At 40.8% G+C, this 17,413-nt stretch overlaps 1 protein-coding gene across 2 annotated transcripts in view; it reads right to left on the reverse strand.

The window, feature by feature from the left end:
- C9 (complement C9) overlaps positions 1-7,747 on the reverse strand; it is a 50,775-nt gene extending 43,028 nt beyond the window's left edge. The window contains exon 1 of one of the 2 annotated variants that reach the window (XM_046468296.2): positions 7,555-7,747. In XM_046468296.2, coding sequence (XP_046324252.1) covers positions 7,555-7,691 — 137 coding nt within the window. In that variant the 5' untranslated portion in view covers positions 7,692-7,747. The remainder of the gene's footprint in view (positions 1-7,554) is intronic. The other variant, XM_046468295.2, reaches the window with a different exon arrangement.
- Between the last annotated feature and the right edge of the window lie 9,666 nt (positions 7,748-17,413).

Here is a 17,413-nt window from a genome sequence, read left to right on the forward strand (position 1 = left end):
AGCCTTCACTGTGCCAGGTGCTTAGATACCTGGGGGCACAAGAAAGACAGAACTCATTGAATTATTAGGAAGGAATCATAGATCATGCAAAAATGACTTATTTAAGTACATATGCTGTATAAATATTAAGAGAGGAGCTCAGTCATCTGGAATAGCTCCTTCTGTCTTTCACCCTGTGAGCCCAGCACCACCTCCTCAGCCCCTTTAACTCACTCAGCAGATAATCTTTTGTAGCTCAAGAACTGTGTATATCTAGCACTCACCACCTGCCTATCATGCAGCTGAGCTATTAGACTGAGAGAAGTGTTGGTCAAGCACTTTCTGGATTCTTAGATAAAATGTGTTTATCAAGTGCAATGTATCTCCAAGTGTTTCAAACTCAGCTTGAAAGACACTTCCTAGATCAAAGCAGTTCATATCGCCACCACAGGAGGCCCAACTCTGGGCCAGAAATGCAGTAAAGGAAGGCTGTTGATGTGGGCCCAGCCCCATCCTTCTGCCAGGAAAGAAGTCTTCAGCTTTTGAAAAGCAAATCTCAGGAGCAGCTAATAGGACACTGTGGTCAGGCCAGGCAGGAAACACCTACCACACGAAGGAATCTTTGTGTCAACATATAATACAACGTGGCTTCCTGGAATGGAGAAACATAAGCTAACCAGGATTGCATTCTTAACCCATGATCTGCTGCCACAGAGCCTACATTCTGGTGGGTGAGATACAATAAGTGAATGTGCTAGAAAATATGATCTACACCACCAGTTAAGACATAAGCATTCTGAAGGAATGTAAGCAGGACAAGAAGGAAGAGAGTACCAAGGGGCAGGCATGGGTGTTTAAACAGAGCAGACAAAGAACACTCTTAGAGGAGGTGTGGGGCTTTAGATATAGTCCACAAGCTCTGTGACAATATTCCCATTTAAAGTAGGGTCTATGTGCCTGTGTCAGTCAGCTTTTTGTCACTGTGACTAAAACAGCTGATAGGAACAACTTAGAGGGGGGAAAGTTTATTTTGGCTCGTGGTTTTCATGGTTCAGTCCATGGTTGATCAACTGCAGTGCTCTGGGCCCGACATGAGGCAGAACATTATGGAGGAAGGGTAGATTAGAAGAAAACTGTTCAGTTCTTTACAGTCAGGGAAGAGAGAGAGAGAGAGAGAGAGAGAGAGAGAGAGAGAGAGAGAGAGAGAGAGAGAGAGAAAGGGGGAGGGTGAAGGAAAAGGGAGGGGGCAGGCCATGGACAAAATATAAACCCAGTGACCTACTCCTCCATTCACACCCTACTTATAGTTATCACCCAGTTAATCCATTCAAGTGGATTAATCCAGTGATTAGGTTACAATTCTCATAATCTAATGGTTTCACCTCTGAACATTCATGAGCTTTTGGGGGCCACTTCATAACCAAAACCTGATTGTGCCCAGCCAGACTGCGGCAGTGGCACACACCTGCAATCCCAGCAACTCACATAGCTGAAGAAAGAGGATTGGAAGTTCAAGACCAGCCCTAGCACCTTAGCAAAACCTTGTCTCCAAATAAAAAATAAGAGCTGGAGTTGTGGCTCAGTGGTAAGTGGCCACGGATTCAGTCCCCAGTATCCAATTAATTAATTAATTAATTGGGCCAAAGGTGAAGCTCAGTGACAGTGTGCCCCTGGGTTTAATCGTCAGTATCAGAAGGAAAAAAATAAAGAAATAAAAAGAAAATATTATTCTTTTAAGTTACTATTTTTCAATGGTTTATTACAAAGCAAAACAAAAACAAATTGAACAAGAGGTGAAGTTTGATTAGGTACCTGAATGAATTCCGAGAGAAAGAGAGAAAGCTATGTGAGGGTTTGGGCAAAGTGTTTCAAGCTGAGGAAACAATAAGTGCAAAGGACCTGAGGTAACATGTTGGTATTGGAGCAGACAGTACAGATGCACCAGGAGAAGAAGGCAGGGTGCATTTCTACTTGAGAGGCCATAGAAGAAATTTGCTTTGATTCCAAGCTTTCTGAGAATCCTTAGAGAGCAGAAATAATGCTCAAATTTATTTTGCAGAGATTTCTCTTCCTGGATGGATAATTGACTATTGGAGAGTGGACCAGAATGGATGCAGGAAAGAAATGATAGTGATTTGGGCTATAGTAGTCAAAGTGGCTATAATTTGAAGTGGTTAGATTTGGGATATAGATAGATAGATAGATATTATATATTCTATACATTATAACTGACACATAATAATTGTACATTTTCACATTTCTAGGGTACAAGGTAATAGATTTGGAATACATTTTAAATGTGGTACCAACAGGACTTGCTGTTAGATCACATGTGAAAATGACACAGACAGAGTTAGGAAGAACTCCCAGAATTTTATCTGAGCAACTTGGTGAACTGTGGTGTAGTGGGTGAGGAGGAATGGAGAAATCAATATTAAATCTGGGAGGCTATTATATTTTCAAGAATGTTGACTATGTTATTGGACATTGGACTCGGGGAAAAGATTGGCCCTGTAGGAGTTGGAATATAAGCAGTACTTCACCACAGGTGTGGGAATTGTTGGAATATGAGTGGAATTTCACACCCTGAGACCTGATGTTAGAGTGTGGCTAGAGCAAAGCTTAGGACTGGGCCAACATTTAACGGGGTCATTACAACATGTCTGTGTGCTGATAGAAATGATTCCATGTACACTGAGAAGTGGAGGGCACAGGAGTGAAGGAACACAAATAAAGAGCAAAGTCCTCCAATGGCCAAAGCAGATGGAGCTGGTACAGTGGGCTGCTTGCGTTTCGCAGGGCTCACCTCCCACAGCATCACGGAATTCACTCCAAGAACTTGGCTGGGTTTCAGGTGCCATTTACTTGTTCCTGTTCTTCACTAGATCATAAGCCCAGTGAGCACAGGGACCCTTGGGAATGTTCTAAAGCAATACTGCAGCCATGGACTCAATGTCTGACCCATGTTAGAAACTCAGTATTCGCAGTGGTAGACAGATTAATAAACAAGGGGCCCTATTGGCCAATGGAAGCTGGTAAATAAATCTCTGTGAACTTCTATTAAATATGGAAATAAAGCACCTGGGAGAATGCAAAATAAGAGGAAAATGGACATTTTGTATATCTTCAGCTTTTTAGGTCCAATTTTTCTGTTAATGGATGCTTGAGTATTTTTCTAGGTTGTTGAGATTAAGTAAACAAAAATAGAGTAGTTGCTAACATTTGAATATCTAGTTTGTGTCAAGAACTCTTCCCTTAAGCATTTATATGTGTTATATATTTAATTCTTACCTCTGCCCCTTGAAATATCTATTATTGTTATTACACTTTAAAAGACGAGGAACTGAGCCATGGGGATGGGAAGGAATTTTTCTCAGGGTAGGCAGCAGCTCTTCAGGGGCAGAGTTGGGTTCAAAGCTGAGCATTTTCTCCTGAGAGCCCACTTTTCTCATTGTCTTCAAGCATTCTAACTTCTCATCTGATATTCCTGCTTATTTTAGAAGTAGAGAATAAACTAAAATTATGTGCAGAAGATTCAACTATACGAAAAACAAAATGCATGAAAATCAGAGGATGAATGAAAAACTGGGAAAATATTTTTAGGTTATATCAGAGACAAAACATTAATTTTAATGTAATTAAGGAAACTCCTGAGTAAAAGACAAGAGACTATTAAAAAAAAAAGGATAAGGAGAGTACACACACATAGCACATGGCCTTTAAATGTATAAAATAAATTTCAATAACAAAGAGACAAATAAAAACTCTACCAAGATGCTATTTTTCACCTATGGGACTGGGAAACATCAAGGAGTTGGCCCACAGCTACTTTCAGCAAGCCTATGGGGGAAACAAACACTTTCATATGCTGCTGGTAAGTGGAAAATAACACTAACTCCACAGGGTCATTGGAAAATTTTGGCCAGATCATGAAGGTGGTTACCTTTTGATCCAGTTAATATTATTTGGGGGGAATTAATACTATCTACTTATGAAATTATATATCAATGAGGATATTCATTGCAGCATTGTTTCTGGTACAAAGACTGGAAACCACCTGAATGTCTGTCGGTAAGAGATGAGTTACTCCAACAGCTGTCCAGACAATGGAAAATCAGCCAGCTATGGGGAGAATGAGGAAAGCCCTTCACTCTGGTTTAGAAAGGTCTCTCATATTTATTGTGATGCGAGAAACGAGCAAAGTACAAGACGCTGTGTATAATATACTTCTAGCAAAGAGAGGGAGCAAACAAGGTAATATGAGACTCTGTGGTTTAATCTATATAAAGAAGTCGTAGAAGGATACCCAAAAAACGAATGCACATGTTTACCTAGAAGATAGGTGAGGTGGGAAGGGGCTTTATAAGTATTTTATGTATGATAATGGAGATTTCATGAAAAGTTATGCACAGGGAAAGAAGACATCACAATATATATCTTGTTGTTTTTTGATCTTTGAACAATGTGAATATTTTGGTATTTGCAAATTTAAAAGAAAGGGTCTCAATAGCTACATGCTTAGAGCTATTATTCTGCTCTTATAGTGGTTTTAAACATTTGCATTCTACCCCAAGAAGTGTAAGAGATGATGTCCCCCTGGGGACCTGTTTTCATGGGAACCCTCATCTGTGTGTGTGTGTGTGTGTGTGTGTGTGTGTATATATACTTTAAAACAGAGCTAGAAAACTCCAATAGCTCACTAGTAGCAGTGAGCTGGGGCATAAACAGGCAATTTCACAAAAATCCTTCCTAGGTAGATGGTCACAGTGACGAGTTGAATTGCATCCCCTCCAAAAGAGCCATGTGGGAGTCCTATGCCCCAGTACCTTAGGATGCAACTTGATTTGGGAATAGGGTCTTTACAGAAGTGATCAAGTTAAAATGAAAATACTAGAGTGGCCCCTAATCCCCTCTGACTGGGGTCCTTATACAAAAAGATTTAGGGGTTGGGATGTCATTCTGTGATAGCTCATGCTTGCCTAGCATGTGCAAAACCTATGCTCCTCAGTAATTCAAAGAAAAAGGAAATTTTATAAAGACCTACACAGAGGGGAGATGATGTCGAGATGGGCATGTGGTGACAGTGGCAGAGACGGGTGTGATGGAGCTGCTAACCAAGGAATGCCAGGGATGGCCAGATGCCACTAGAAAATAGGGAGGATCCCCCAGAGACTCAAAAGCAACATGGCCCTGCCAACACCTTTATTTCCAACTTCTAGACTAAAGACTGTGAAACTTCAGTGTTGTTGAACTCATTTCATTTGTAGTACTTGTCCCTAGGAAACACACAATCAACAGCTTACAGACTGGGGTGTGGAGGCACAGAGAAGGCGAGTCACTTGTTCAAACCTGCACAGTTGGTAAGTAATGGCACCTTGATCTGAACTTGGGAAATCTAGCTTGAAAGGCATGCTTCATTCTGATTGAATTTATTGTTTCAGAAATCATTTGTGAATATTGTACTTTGTAAATTTGTACTTTGGTAATGCAAATTATTCTTCTCATTTCATGACCGAAGTCTCTGAACACTTTGTCTTGACCTCAACTTTTACAGAGTGTTCAGAGCAGGGCAACCCTGACAAGTTCTGGAAGTATGGTGATGGGGGCACTGTGGGCCAAACCAATCGGCAGAGCAGTTCCCTGGAGCTTAGGACCAGCCAATGGGGCTTCCTGGTCCTGCTTGGGACACTGAGTGCAACCAGGACCCAGGGGGTGAGAACTTCAAAGCAATTGAAGCCTTCCCCATAGTCTCTCATTTTTGATCTGTAGAAGCCACAATCCAGGAATGTCGGCTATTAAAAAAAATTTTTTTTTTGTAACTTAAGAAAAAGGTCAGCTTCAGTACAAGAGAGCTAAAGCAACTTTTAATAATTGCCTTTTCAAGTACACATTCCTTCTGCATCCAGATGGCCAGAAAATGAAAATATTTTCTGAATGAAACCATGTTGTTTAGATATAAGCAGAAGTGTAAGGACAGAGAAAGTCAGCTGAGCACTTGACCCAGGGCTGTGCAGGTCTGGGTACCCCTCTGTGAGCCTGCTCCTGAAAGATGTAGTGCTGAGAACAGCCTACCTCAGCAAGTGAAGCCCAAGTGGAACGGCGGCCTCCTTTGTAGCTGGGAGGTGTGCCAAGATGGGCTTGACATGGATATCAGAGTCCAAAGCAGAATTTGGTCAAACCAAGAGTCAAAAGACCAAAGGAGAATTGGGTGCAGGTCGTGGTTGGTCTGGACAGAGGAACAGTGTTCAGGCTGATCTTTCCCCTTAGCTGCACTGTTGATATCAGGAGTAGTTCCGTACTGTCTTCAGATCGAATCATACTGTATTGGATCACAGCTCCCCGGGAGATGATCCTTTACAGCAGGTTCTGTAAAGATTTGTGTCCTCCCCTAGGACTTATGGATAGAAAGAAGGATGCTTCATGTGACCCTAACCTCCTGCGTTCCTAGGTGCTCTGTAGATATTCAGTAACCACTTACTGTCCAATTGATTTATTTCCTGGATGGGCTTGTGATAGTGTTTTATTCTACTTTGTGTTGCTATAGCAAAATGCCTGATGCTGGGTAATGCATAAAAAACAGAAACTTAATTTGACTCCTGATTCTGGTGGCTGGCAAGGTCTAAAAAGCATGATGCTAGCATCTGAGGAGAGTTTCTTGACTGTGTCATAACACAGTCAAAAACGCAAAGAGGAAACTTGCCATGAACAGAAGGGGCATGCAGGCAAAGAAGGAAGTAAGAAGCTGAGGGGGGTCCAGGCTTTTCCTTACAACCACCTCTCTCAGGTATGAATCCACTCCTACTTGACTTGACCCACTCCTTAGAGACAGCATTAATCCACTCATGTGTGTGGTGCTCCTAAGACCTAATCACCTTGTACTATACCCAATTTCTTAAGGGTTCTACCACTTTGACATACTGAGGACCAAGATTCCAGCACATAAACCTTTAGGAACACTCAAACCCATATGCAAGTCCTAACACGTGGCTTTTGTAATCATGAGACAAATCATAGAAAAAGGAGAAGGCGCATCTTTGCTGGAAGCAGGGTCAATGGATCTGTAGTGTACTTCAAAGGAGAAAACATGACCAGACACAGCTTGGAGTACATTACAGATGTCAAGGAAGAGAAGTGAAATTATTCACTTTTGTCTAATGTGGGGGGGGTGAAAGAATGATATAACCAAAAATTTTAAAATGTTAGACATTGAGATAAAAGGTGGGATGGATTAATTTCCTTAATTAATTTTTTTCAGACATTAGGCACTGATAAGCTCAGGTTTACCAAACATGATTGATAATCCACTTCATTTCACAATTCTAAGTATTTAAAAATAATCTTAGTTCTAACATTTCAATGCCTTCTTGGGAAGAAATTCCCAGACACAGCAGCAGATTTCCACAGCAAACTTGCAAAGGTGTTCCCTATGTCTTTTCTTAACCTCTCGTTAAATTCTGATGATCTACATATCACTATTTGGCTAAACATTTCTGTCTACCTTGCTGTTAAAAGTAGACCTTGAATCACCAAATCCCACAGTGAAATCCAGAAACAAACAGACAGGCCATGACTCACCTGGAAGTGGGCAGTGAAGCAAGGAGACTTATTTCTAAAATGCTGATTGCAAAGATGAAGGGCTTGCTGGGGGACATGCTGCTCCTGCTAGGCAGCTCCCCGGGAGATGATCCTTTACAGCAGGTTCTGTAAAGCATTTATTTGCAGAAGGCCAGAGGACAGGGAAGGATTATTGTTTGTATGTGTTCAGAGATTTGTCAATTTTGACTGCCTGGGCACCGAAGTCCAACTAAAGTAGAGTCATTTTGTAATGTTTGGCTTGTTTTTCCATATTGACACGTATTTGAGGGTAATGAACCTAAATGCTAAAGTGTCTAAGATTAGCATTTGAGCTATGTAAAAAACAAAATGAGATCAGGGGAAAAACAGCAGTTCTAATCTTGGTAGATTCTGGGAGGGAGGGAAGGTGAGGGAATGTGTATTTTATTGAAAATAAAGGCCTGTGGATGATTCTTATAGAGGCATAGTCTTGAAGTAAGTAAAAGAATGACATTTAATGGAAAGCAAGGTACAGAAATGATGTTGTAACTACTCCCACTCACAATCCAAAAATGAGATATGTGGGTTGTTTCCATGTGGGCAAGGTAAAGTGTAAAACACATTGACAAATTTCTTTCTTTCCAGGTATAGTGCATCATTTTGAAGAAAAAGAAGTAAACTCTCCAATGTATTAACCGTATCATTTAGAAGGATTTGGCCTCCTTATCTCAGAATTACACATCAGTCAGATAAGCATCTGAGATGGAAAATTTTGGCTCCCTGCCATGAAAAGTAGTGTTTGTCTCATGTTATCAAGTTCTCCAGGACTTACAGAAAGGGTGACATGTTTTGGAAGTCTTGGAATAGGTGGTAATTTTCTGAAAACTATGCAAATCCTCTGAAAATCTTGGTTGCACAAGAGAATGACCTGGAATGCTTGGTAACATATTGATGTCTGCCTACACCCTGCCCAAGTCGATTGGGATTTTTTAAAAGCTTCTAATGTGTGGCCAGGGTTGAGATTGAGAATGACCAACTTGAGAAAAAAAAGACATCAGTGGAGTTTTGTAGGTAATGTATCACTGACTTTTAGAAAGACCTCTTGACTTAGTTCTTAAGGGAACTTCTTAAGTGTCTCTTAATTACAAACTGTCAAATTTCAAACAGGAGTTCATGTAAAGGCAGAACAGGGTTAGGGGTGAGAGGATGACAGAATATACAGCTAGCTTTTCCAGGACTGCAGGAACTTTGACACTGAGAGTCCTACCTGGAGTACATGTGTTTACTCTTACCACCCTTTCTTGGCCCCTTTCTGTTTTAGGCATAGAGCTTGAGGTCTCTAATAGGATTAATTTCACCCACTCCCAAGCTTGACATAAAGACAATTTATTTGGTTGGTGTGTAGGCTGTGCAGAATTGCCAAGTGATCAGGTGGTTCCAGTAGGTGTAACAGCACTCTTCAATGGATGGGTCTATGCCCAGGGAATACTTTTTGTGAGTCTTAGCCAATGATGGGTGAACTGCACCTGGGTTCAGTCTGCATCTGTCAGCTACCATGTAGCAATGCCGAGAACTCACACATGATCTTTGTGGACCTCACCAGGATGCCCGTGGACCTAAGAACTTGAAAGCAGTCAACATACGATTATGCTTTATGCTAATCAGATTTCATGCTCATTGATTAGATTTTGTGATAATTAGACTTTATGAGTAGGTATGACTAGTGATTGAAAAATCATCTCTCTCCTTGAACATGAGGAAAAATGGATATTTCTTGACTGACTGGTTTGAATTAGTGGCAATTCCAAATTTCTTGGTTTTATTTATTTTATTAACATGGTCCAGGCTAAATGTAATATAGCAAAGAAAAATTGAGATATTAATGTATGATAAAAAACATTGATTACATATATTAATGGTATGTATAAAATATATAAATAATATAGTATGGGCCGGGTGTAGCAGAAGTGACACCCACAAGGCCACATAGTTGGGGCAGAGGAAGCATCAGAGCCCCACTCTCTTGGCTGCTGGTTTGGTGCCATTGTCATGACAGTACTTTCAGCTGAGCTCTTTCATAATGAACAAATTTCTCTCTGTGGTTCTGAAACTGTTGGTGAAGCTCAGTAAGTCCAGCTGTCCCTTTGTAGTGATAGGATTCCTGTGGCTCAGCTCTGTTTATGATCACATGGAACTACTTGGGGGGGTCCACCTGATTGCATTACAGCATCTCATTTTAAGGGATGATTCAGTAGAATCTTTTCTGATTCACCATATCTGCCTATGCCACCTCCTACCCTCTGCTCACCAATACTCTTGACTGCTATGTGCCTCCCTCTACTTAAACTCCATCCTTCATTCTGGGCACTTTAGTATTCTCAGGGACATGCCTTTGACCTGCTCCATTTTTTTTTTCAATTTATCCACTCTATCAACATTTATTTTAATTCAATGCACACTTCTTGGTTCTTAGAAGCTTTTTAACTCCCCATTCACCTGCCTTTGGTGACCCAGCACCTCCTTACTCTGCTTCTGTTTTGCTAGCTCTTTTTTCTTACCCATCATACAAATGCTGGTGTCTGCTTTCTTCCCTTCTCAGTCTGTTCCTTCTTATCTTATCCACCCTTAAGCTTAAGTCAATCTTCAGACCTAAAGGTCTCAGAGAGTGATCTCTTGAAGTCCCTTTACCAGAATCTCCTAGGTTCTTGTTTTGAAAATATAGTTTCCCAGAAGTAGTAATTTAAAGCACTTGCGCGTGCGCACACACACACACACACACACACACACAGTTTATGGCATTACTTTGCAGCTTAACAGTCCACTTCTAGGAAATCTCCAGATGAACTTTGATTTGTTCACACTAAGTTGAACTTGCATACTTAGAATCAAACACTTATTTCCTGCCCTATGAATCTTAAATCAGTGGGGAAAGCTCAGGTTATGTGCATAGAATATAAAAAGACTGCCCCTCTAGCTCAGAGAAATTTTTGGAAAGAAAGGACAAGAGTGAACATGTTTTGAGCAACACTTTGCACCCAAAGTTGTCTAGAATGGGACGAGCATATTAAGAAGGTTGAGGGTGGGCTATGGGTATAGCTGTGATGGAGCCCTTGTCTAGCACGAGAAGAAAAGCAACACAAACTAAAAGACATAGAGGATAAGCACACATTTTTCTCCTTGCCATCTGGGAGAACAACTTGCAGACTTTTCCAATATGGAGGAAGTCAAGTTAGAAGGATCTGTGCCATGTGATTGGGCAGAGTCAGAAATAGTATATTTGGCTTAGGATTCTTTTTCTGCTATGTGCCACAGAAAATATCAAAAGGTTCCCTTCTGTCCTGGCGAGAGAAGGAAGGGAAGATTGTGGGCTCACTTATAGCAAGGACAACACTGTCCAAGAACCAAAGCTCAGAATGTACAGCTTTAGGAGGGACCTGAGGCAGCAGGGGGTCACCAGATCACACAGGCCCCCCTGTGCATGGAGGGGACCCTAAGCTTTACAGCAAGAAGCTTGAGCCACAGAAACCAACAAGGTAGTGATGAGGTATAAGCTGTAAAGAGGAGAACAAGAAGATTATATAAGGCCATATAAGGGGCCTACAGAGGACATTCATCAACATCCTTCTCCATGTTCACCTAAATCTAAGCCACACAGATTTGAGAAATAAGAAAGGGAAAGTTTTAAACTCTGTGAGTCCTAACTACTGGATTGAGGATGCAGGATCTGAGTGAATGTGGATGCTCGTATCTCACAGAGTGGAGACTTTTGAAAATCAGATGAAAGGAAGGAAGGAAGGAAGGAGAAAGAAAGAGAGTGAATGTGAATACATTTTCTCTCTGTGCCCAAGTGATGTAAGAACATTTCCATCTGTTTCAGAAAAGTTCATCTGTCTTCTTTAGACATGTTCAGCTAATCCTTCTTTTTTGTAAATGGGACCAGTCAATAATTATAGGTGATTTAAGTCAAGAACTTAATCCTGCTTCTGGTCCTTCATCATCTCCTTTGTTGTTTTCACCAGACTCATTTGAGCTTCTCCCTGTCTTGGGGCTTTGTGCCTGTCACTGATGAGCTGCAATAATCTGTCCTGCTGAGTTCACCTGGTTCTTTTCTAATCTCTACATTTCAGGAGTTTGTGTTTGTCCAATGGAAAGATGGAGAGAATCATCATCATGGGCAGACTTTCTAAACCCTGAAGAATTTAGGAAGAGAGAATTTTAAAAGCACTGTAAAAAAAAAATGAACTATGCATTTCTTAATACACAGCCTGAATTCAGCTCATTAGAATCATGATATTGTTAAATGTTAGATTTTGATGAAATCATACATCAGTATTCCTGTCTTGAAGTGGGTTTGTGTGAATAGTCTTCTTCAATGACCAGGCAACACACCTCTAGCTAGACTATGAGCATATGCAGCATGGTTTCCTATTTATAATGTAGAAAAAATTGAGAAAACACTATTCACAACTCATCTTCCATCGTGAGTAGTCAAAGGCTTACATTAAAAACTCTTCAACATGTTGATGGGAAATACCTGAACTAGACTGAGTATAAAGTTAAATTAATGTGCTGCATTTATAACAACCGAAAAAAAATCAAACTTTGAAGTGCTACTTAATACATCCTGAAAATGAGCTTTGGAAAGTCCAAAATGTGATTGATCTGCCTAATTAAGAATGGTAAAGGGCTATGGTTGTAGCTCAGTGGTGGAGCACTTGCCTCACATGTGGGAGGCACTGGGTACAATCCTCAGCACCATAAAAAAATAAAATAAATAAAATAAAGGTCTTGTGTCTATCTACAGCTAAAAACATTTAAAAAGAAAAGAATGGTTGAAAATGTTTTTTTATTCATTTTTTTTGCTTTGCATATTTGTTGCAGGAAGTATAAGGGAGCTACCTCTGAAGGGAATAATATCTTGGTGAATGGGAGGCAGCCCAGGATCAGGGAGGAGTGTTGGTTTGGGGAGGCAGTGGATGATGAAGTGCTTCACTTGAGGTTAAGTACCAGGTTGTTGGAGCCTGGGTTGGGATTTCATTCCATTCATTTACCAGCTGTGTGATCTGGGGCAGTTATTTAAACTCTTGTTATTCTGGGGACCATCTCTGAACTGTAATTTTCAAAACTGGCTGTGCTATGCTTTCAATGACGTAAAGTGAAGAATTGCAAAGAACTGAAGCAAATAAGAGGCTCAGGAGTTTTATAGTCCTCCTAATATCCTCACTACTTGTCATGGGTTGGATGTGAAGTGTCCCTCAAAAGCTCATATGTGAGACAATGCAAGAAAGTTTAAAGGAGAAATGATTGGGTTAAGAGTGTCTTAACTGAATTATGCATTAATCTCCCATGGGATAAACTAAGTAATAACTGAAGGCCAGCAGGGTATGGCTGGAGGAGTTGGGTCCCTGAGGGCATGCCTTTGGGGTATATATTTTGTATCTGGCAGGTGGAGTCTCTCTCTGCTTCTGATCATCATCTGAGCTTCCATACTTTTCCACCATGTTGTTCTGCCTCACCTCAAGCCCCGAGGAATAGGGCCAGCAGTCTATGGATGGAGACCTCTGAAACTGTGAGCCCCCAAATGAACTTTCCTCTTCTACAATTGTTCTGGTCAAGTCTTTTAGTCAAAGCAGCAAAAAAGCTGACTAATCCACAACCGAAATAGTACTCTTTTGAGCTTAAATTGAGGGAACATTAAAACTTTGTAGACTGTGACTTTGGTTCCCAGTTCCCTTTCAAACTTTATTATGAGTAATCCTCATACTAATGCGCAGCCACCAGTCTTCTGCTTTCTGTAGCGTCCACCTTGTAGGCTGCTGCTTTGCCATTGGCTTTGCTGATGTGGTCATGTGGGGAATGCAATCCATTGCCAACTTCCAAGGCCCTCTCACCAGAGGAAACTTCACATGAAATCTGGATCATACCTCAAGTCTCAGCTGTCTAGAGAGTCTGTCTTGTGATTTGGATGTGGAATATCTCCCAAGGGTTTGCGTTTTGAGGGCTTGGTCCCCAGTACAGCAATGTTCTGAAGTAGGGCTCTTGGGATGTGGTTGGGTCACAAGAACTGTGACCTCAAGAATGGGTTAATCTTGTGATGAGTTTGTAGCTAATGGCATTATGGGATGTGACTCAAACTTCAGGTGGGGTCTAGATGGAGGAAGTAGGTCACTAGGGTGTGATCCTGCCCCTTCCTCCTCCTCTCTCTCTCTCTCTCTCTCTCTCTCTCTCTCTCTCTCTCTGTCTCCTGGATATCACAAAGCGAGCAGCTTTCTTTCTACCATGAGGTTTCTACCTCACCACAGAGCTGAAAGCTAGAGCCAGCCTACCATGGACGGAATGAAATCTCTGCAACTATGAGCCAAAATAAATATTTCCTTCTCTAATTCTTTTTTTTTTTTCAGTTATAGCATCACAGTGATGAAAGCTGACTAACCCAGCCCCATAGCTGGTTTTGTGCTCTGCTATTGTCCTTTTGACATCCTTGATAAATTTATTTTGAACATTTGTTTTGGAAGAAAATTCTAATAGGAAAACACAGCTTGTCCAGGGGTAGAGAAAATATGTCCAACATACCTCCTCTTCTGTGCTGCCCCATTCCCACACAGGTTTGTTTAGCCTCTGAGCACAGAGCAGGGCGGAGGACAATGTGTGGGAGTTCCGAGACTCCAAGTGAGAGTGAGTGTAGGTGGGTTATGTCTGTAACTGCGTGGGGTGCCATGGGGCACGGTTGGGCCACACTTCCTGTTTGAACCAGGACCTGCTTCCAATACTAGAAGAAACACGAATAAATGATCAAGAAACACTGATCTGTTGCTTCCCTACTGTGAATCAACCAGTTACATTAGAAATTATGGCACAGAAGGACAGAAAAGGGTAAGGCAAACTAGAATTTCCTTTCATTTTTCCAGTGCTTGGTTTCTCACAGTGACCTAAAGGTAGAAACTATTGTTAGAATGTACACACATCAGGAAGTGAAATAAAAAGTTGATGTGTAGTTTCTACTATTTTGTTACTAATAGAATACATATGCAAAAGCTTGCATATATTAGTTATGAAATATAAATAGTATAATTTTGATGATTCCACATGTGAGTTAAAAATCAGTGGTAAAATTCATATCAATAGTTCCAAATTTTGATTTTACTTTACTTAGAACATTAATTAGCAAAAATGGTGAGAAATAAATGTTGTTGTTTAAGCCACCCAGTCTATGGGATTCTTACTATAGGAGCTTGATCTAGGACACCTACTAATCTCAGTTCCTGTGAGCCTTTCAATTTCATTCTTAATGAAGACAGGCTGAGAATGGCCTACATGTGTCCAGGGCTTTTTTTTTTTTTTTTAAACAAAAAAAGATGGCTCTTCCAGCCTCTAGCCCTATCATTTCCTACTAGCAAGGGCCTAACCCAATCTCTCAAGACAGTGAAGGAAACAAGAGGCAAGTGTCACATTAACCATTCTTTTTCCTTTCTCTGTTAGCTCCTGTGTCCAGTATTCTCATCTCAGATTACCCTTAAAACAAAACAAAAACAACAAAACAAAACAAAAAACTTTGATGATCAACCAGCATAAGCAGACAGAGAAGGCAGTCTAGGACCCACCTCAGAAATAGCTGTGACTCAGATCCAGTCCAGTCGGGTCACCCTTTAAGTTTTAGAACAGTATTAATTTCTCTTTTTCCCCCCAAGATAATAGTAATAATTAAAGTTAACCAAATAAAGAGAGAATTGATAGACAACTCCACAATCAACATCTTGAGGAAAAGATAGTCATGCAGACTTTCAGAGTCAGGCTTTTAAAAATATAATAAACCTTTGGTCCTCAGCTCTCATTGAGGTCTCCCTGAAGACTGGCCCGTGTATGATTTCAGTACAAGCTAGAGTTTGAGTAATTAAGCACATACTTCCAGCAAAGCAAGGGCAAACAAGGGGCTGGGTCACTCATTAGGTGGGATAATAAATGGCTGGCCCTCATCCATCAGCATTGCTGAAATTAGGACTTGTTAACAGAGATGCTGTTGGTACACAACCTTGTTCATGACCACATTTGGTAGATCAACTTAGAACATGAATTTTAGTTATTTTTAGAGGAAAGCAATTAGTTAGTTAAAAGCATGCCATTTCCCAGCAAGAGTTAGGTACTTTATTATTTTGCAATCTTCTCTAATGTTAATAGCTTAAATATTTACCAGGGGCTTTTGGGCAGTTCCCATCTTTCATTGGAAAATTTTGTACTGAACCTCTCCATATGGGTCAGAGTCCTCACTCAGCAGGTAATTCCAGGATCAACAAAATTCCTGAGTTAGCTACATCCTCTGTTTTTTCCCCTTCTTGCTTTCAGCACAGGAAAGACTCAGAGTCACCCTGTTTGGCTCTCTGTAGACGCCACAGGTAACATTTTGTGGAAGGAATTAGAAATCAGTAATTGAAAGGATCTCCTTGCAACCCATTTTTACTATAAAATAACCATGGAAAGCTCTCCTTAGGAGAAGGAACAGATGGCAGTCACTTTAAAGCACCGATGCCAGTCTAGCATGAGATGTGACAGGAACAGGTCGACCTCACAGGATTATGGTACCAGTGGAATAAAGGCACTTTGTAAAAATGGTGAAGTGCTTCACACACAAAAAAAGTTCAGCTTTTAACTTAGATGTGTTTGATGCCTAAATGAAACCTCTTTCTAGGATAACAGAGTTCCCTCAAAATGTAGTACTTCCTGCACACAGATATGAATACCGTTGCTACTAAAGAGACTGAAGAACAGATCTATCCCTGCTTTGGGAGACACTTTAGTAACTGCCCCTTCTGCCTGGCCAACAGTGGTTTCTAAACCTATCCTGAGAAGAATGTCCTCCTCTTGCATATACAAGCAAGGATTAACCTCCAGAAAGATCTCACAAATTCAGCCCCATGGAAATAGCACCCAGCCTCAACTAGTTAGACACATGGAGAGCCCCTGGAAAAGCAAAGTAATAGGTGCAACACATTCTTATCAACATCCTTCTCCAGTTCATCCTCATCTCCTGGATGCTGTTTTTATGTGGATTTTGTTCCCCTACATTCCACCTCACTCTTGTCAGAAAGAGACCAAGTGCTTCAGATAAGGATAAAAAAAGGCAGTACTACCAAACATCCCATAATAGGATGCACCAAAAGATGCCTCTTCCCCACACGTGTCTTATTCCTTACAGAAATTAGGTGTGACACTAAGACATCTACGTCCAAGCAAGGTATACCTTAGGATTTCCTTTCTCTTTCTTCTTCTTTTTTAATTAATTAACTTATTTTTTTGAAAAGCAAATTTCTTTTTAATATTGTTTAGTTGTCAATGGACCTTTATTTTATTTATTTATATGTGGTGCTTAGAACCCAATGTCTCACACATGCTAGGCAAGCACTCTACCACTGAGCCACAACCCCAGTACCCACTTTCTCTTTCTTGTAGTACCAGGGGTTATGTTTTGTTTTTGTAGTGCTGGGAGTTAAACCCAGGGTCTTACCTATGCTAGGGAAGTTCTCTACCACTGAGCAACACCCTAACCTATTCCAGGTCTTCTGGAAATAAATGAGAGCCTTGAATCTTGCACCAGTGTCTTAGGGTGTCCCAAGAAAACACCTGATCATTAGCCTGCCCACATCACACTGCAGGTCTCCTGAGGAGCTTGAATCTGCCTCACTTTGTTCCCACAGTTGTATTTTGGTGGGGTCAAATAGGACTAAATAAACTGTGAGCAGTGGCAAAGGTTAAATTGGGCCAATACTATACCAATAATTTTTTTTTTTTTACTGGACATCAGTGGAAGTTGTTCTGTGCAGGTCTAATCTACTGAACTCCATTAAGCTCCCAGGAAGGGAGTGTGTGGAGGCCTGAGAGAAGAAAG

The sequence above is a fragment of the Marmota monax genome, unplaced genomic scaffold (assembly GCF_021218885.2).
Source record: "Marmota monax isolate L192 unplaced genomic scaffold, Marmota_monax_Labrador192_F-V1.1 WCK01_AAM20220418_F8-fsc00120, whole genome shotgun sequence".
Taxonomy (NCBI): domain Eukaryota; kingdom Metazoa; phylum Chordata; class Mammalia; order Rodentia; family Sciuridae; genus Marmota; species Marmota monax.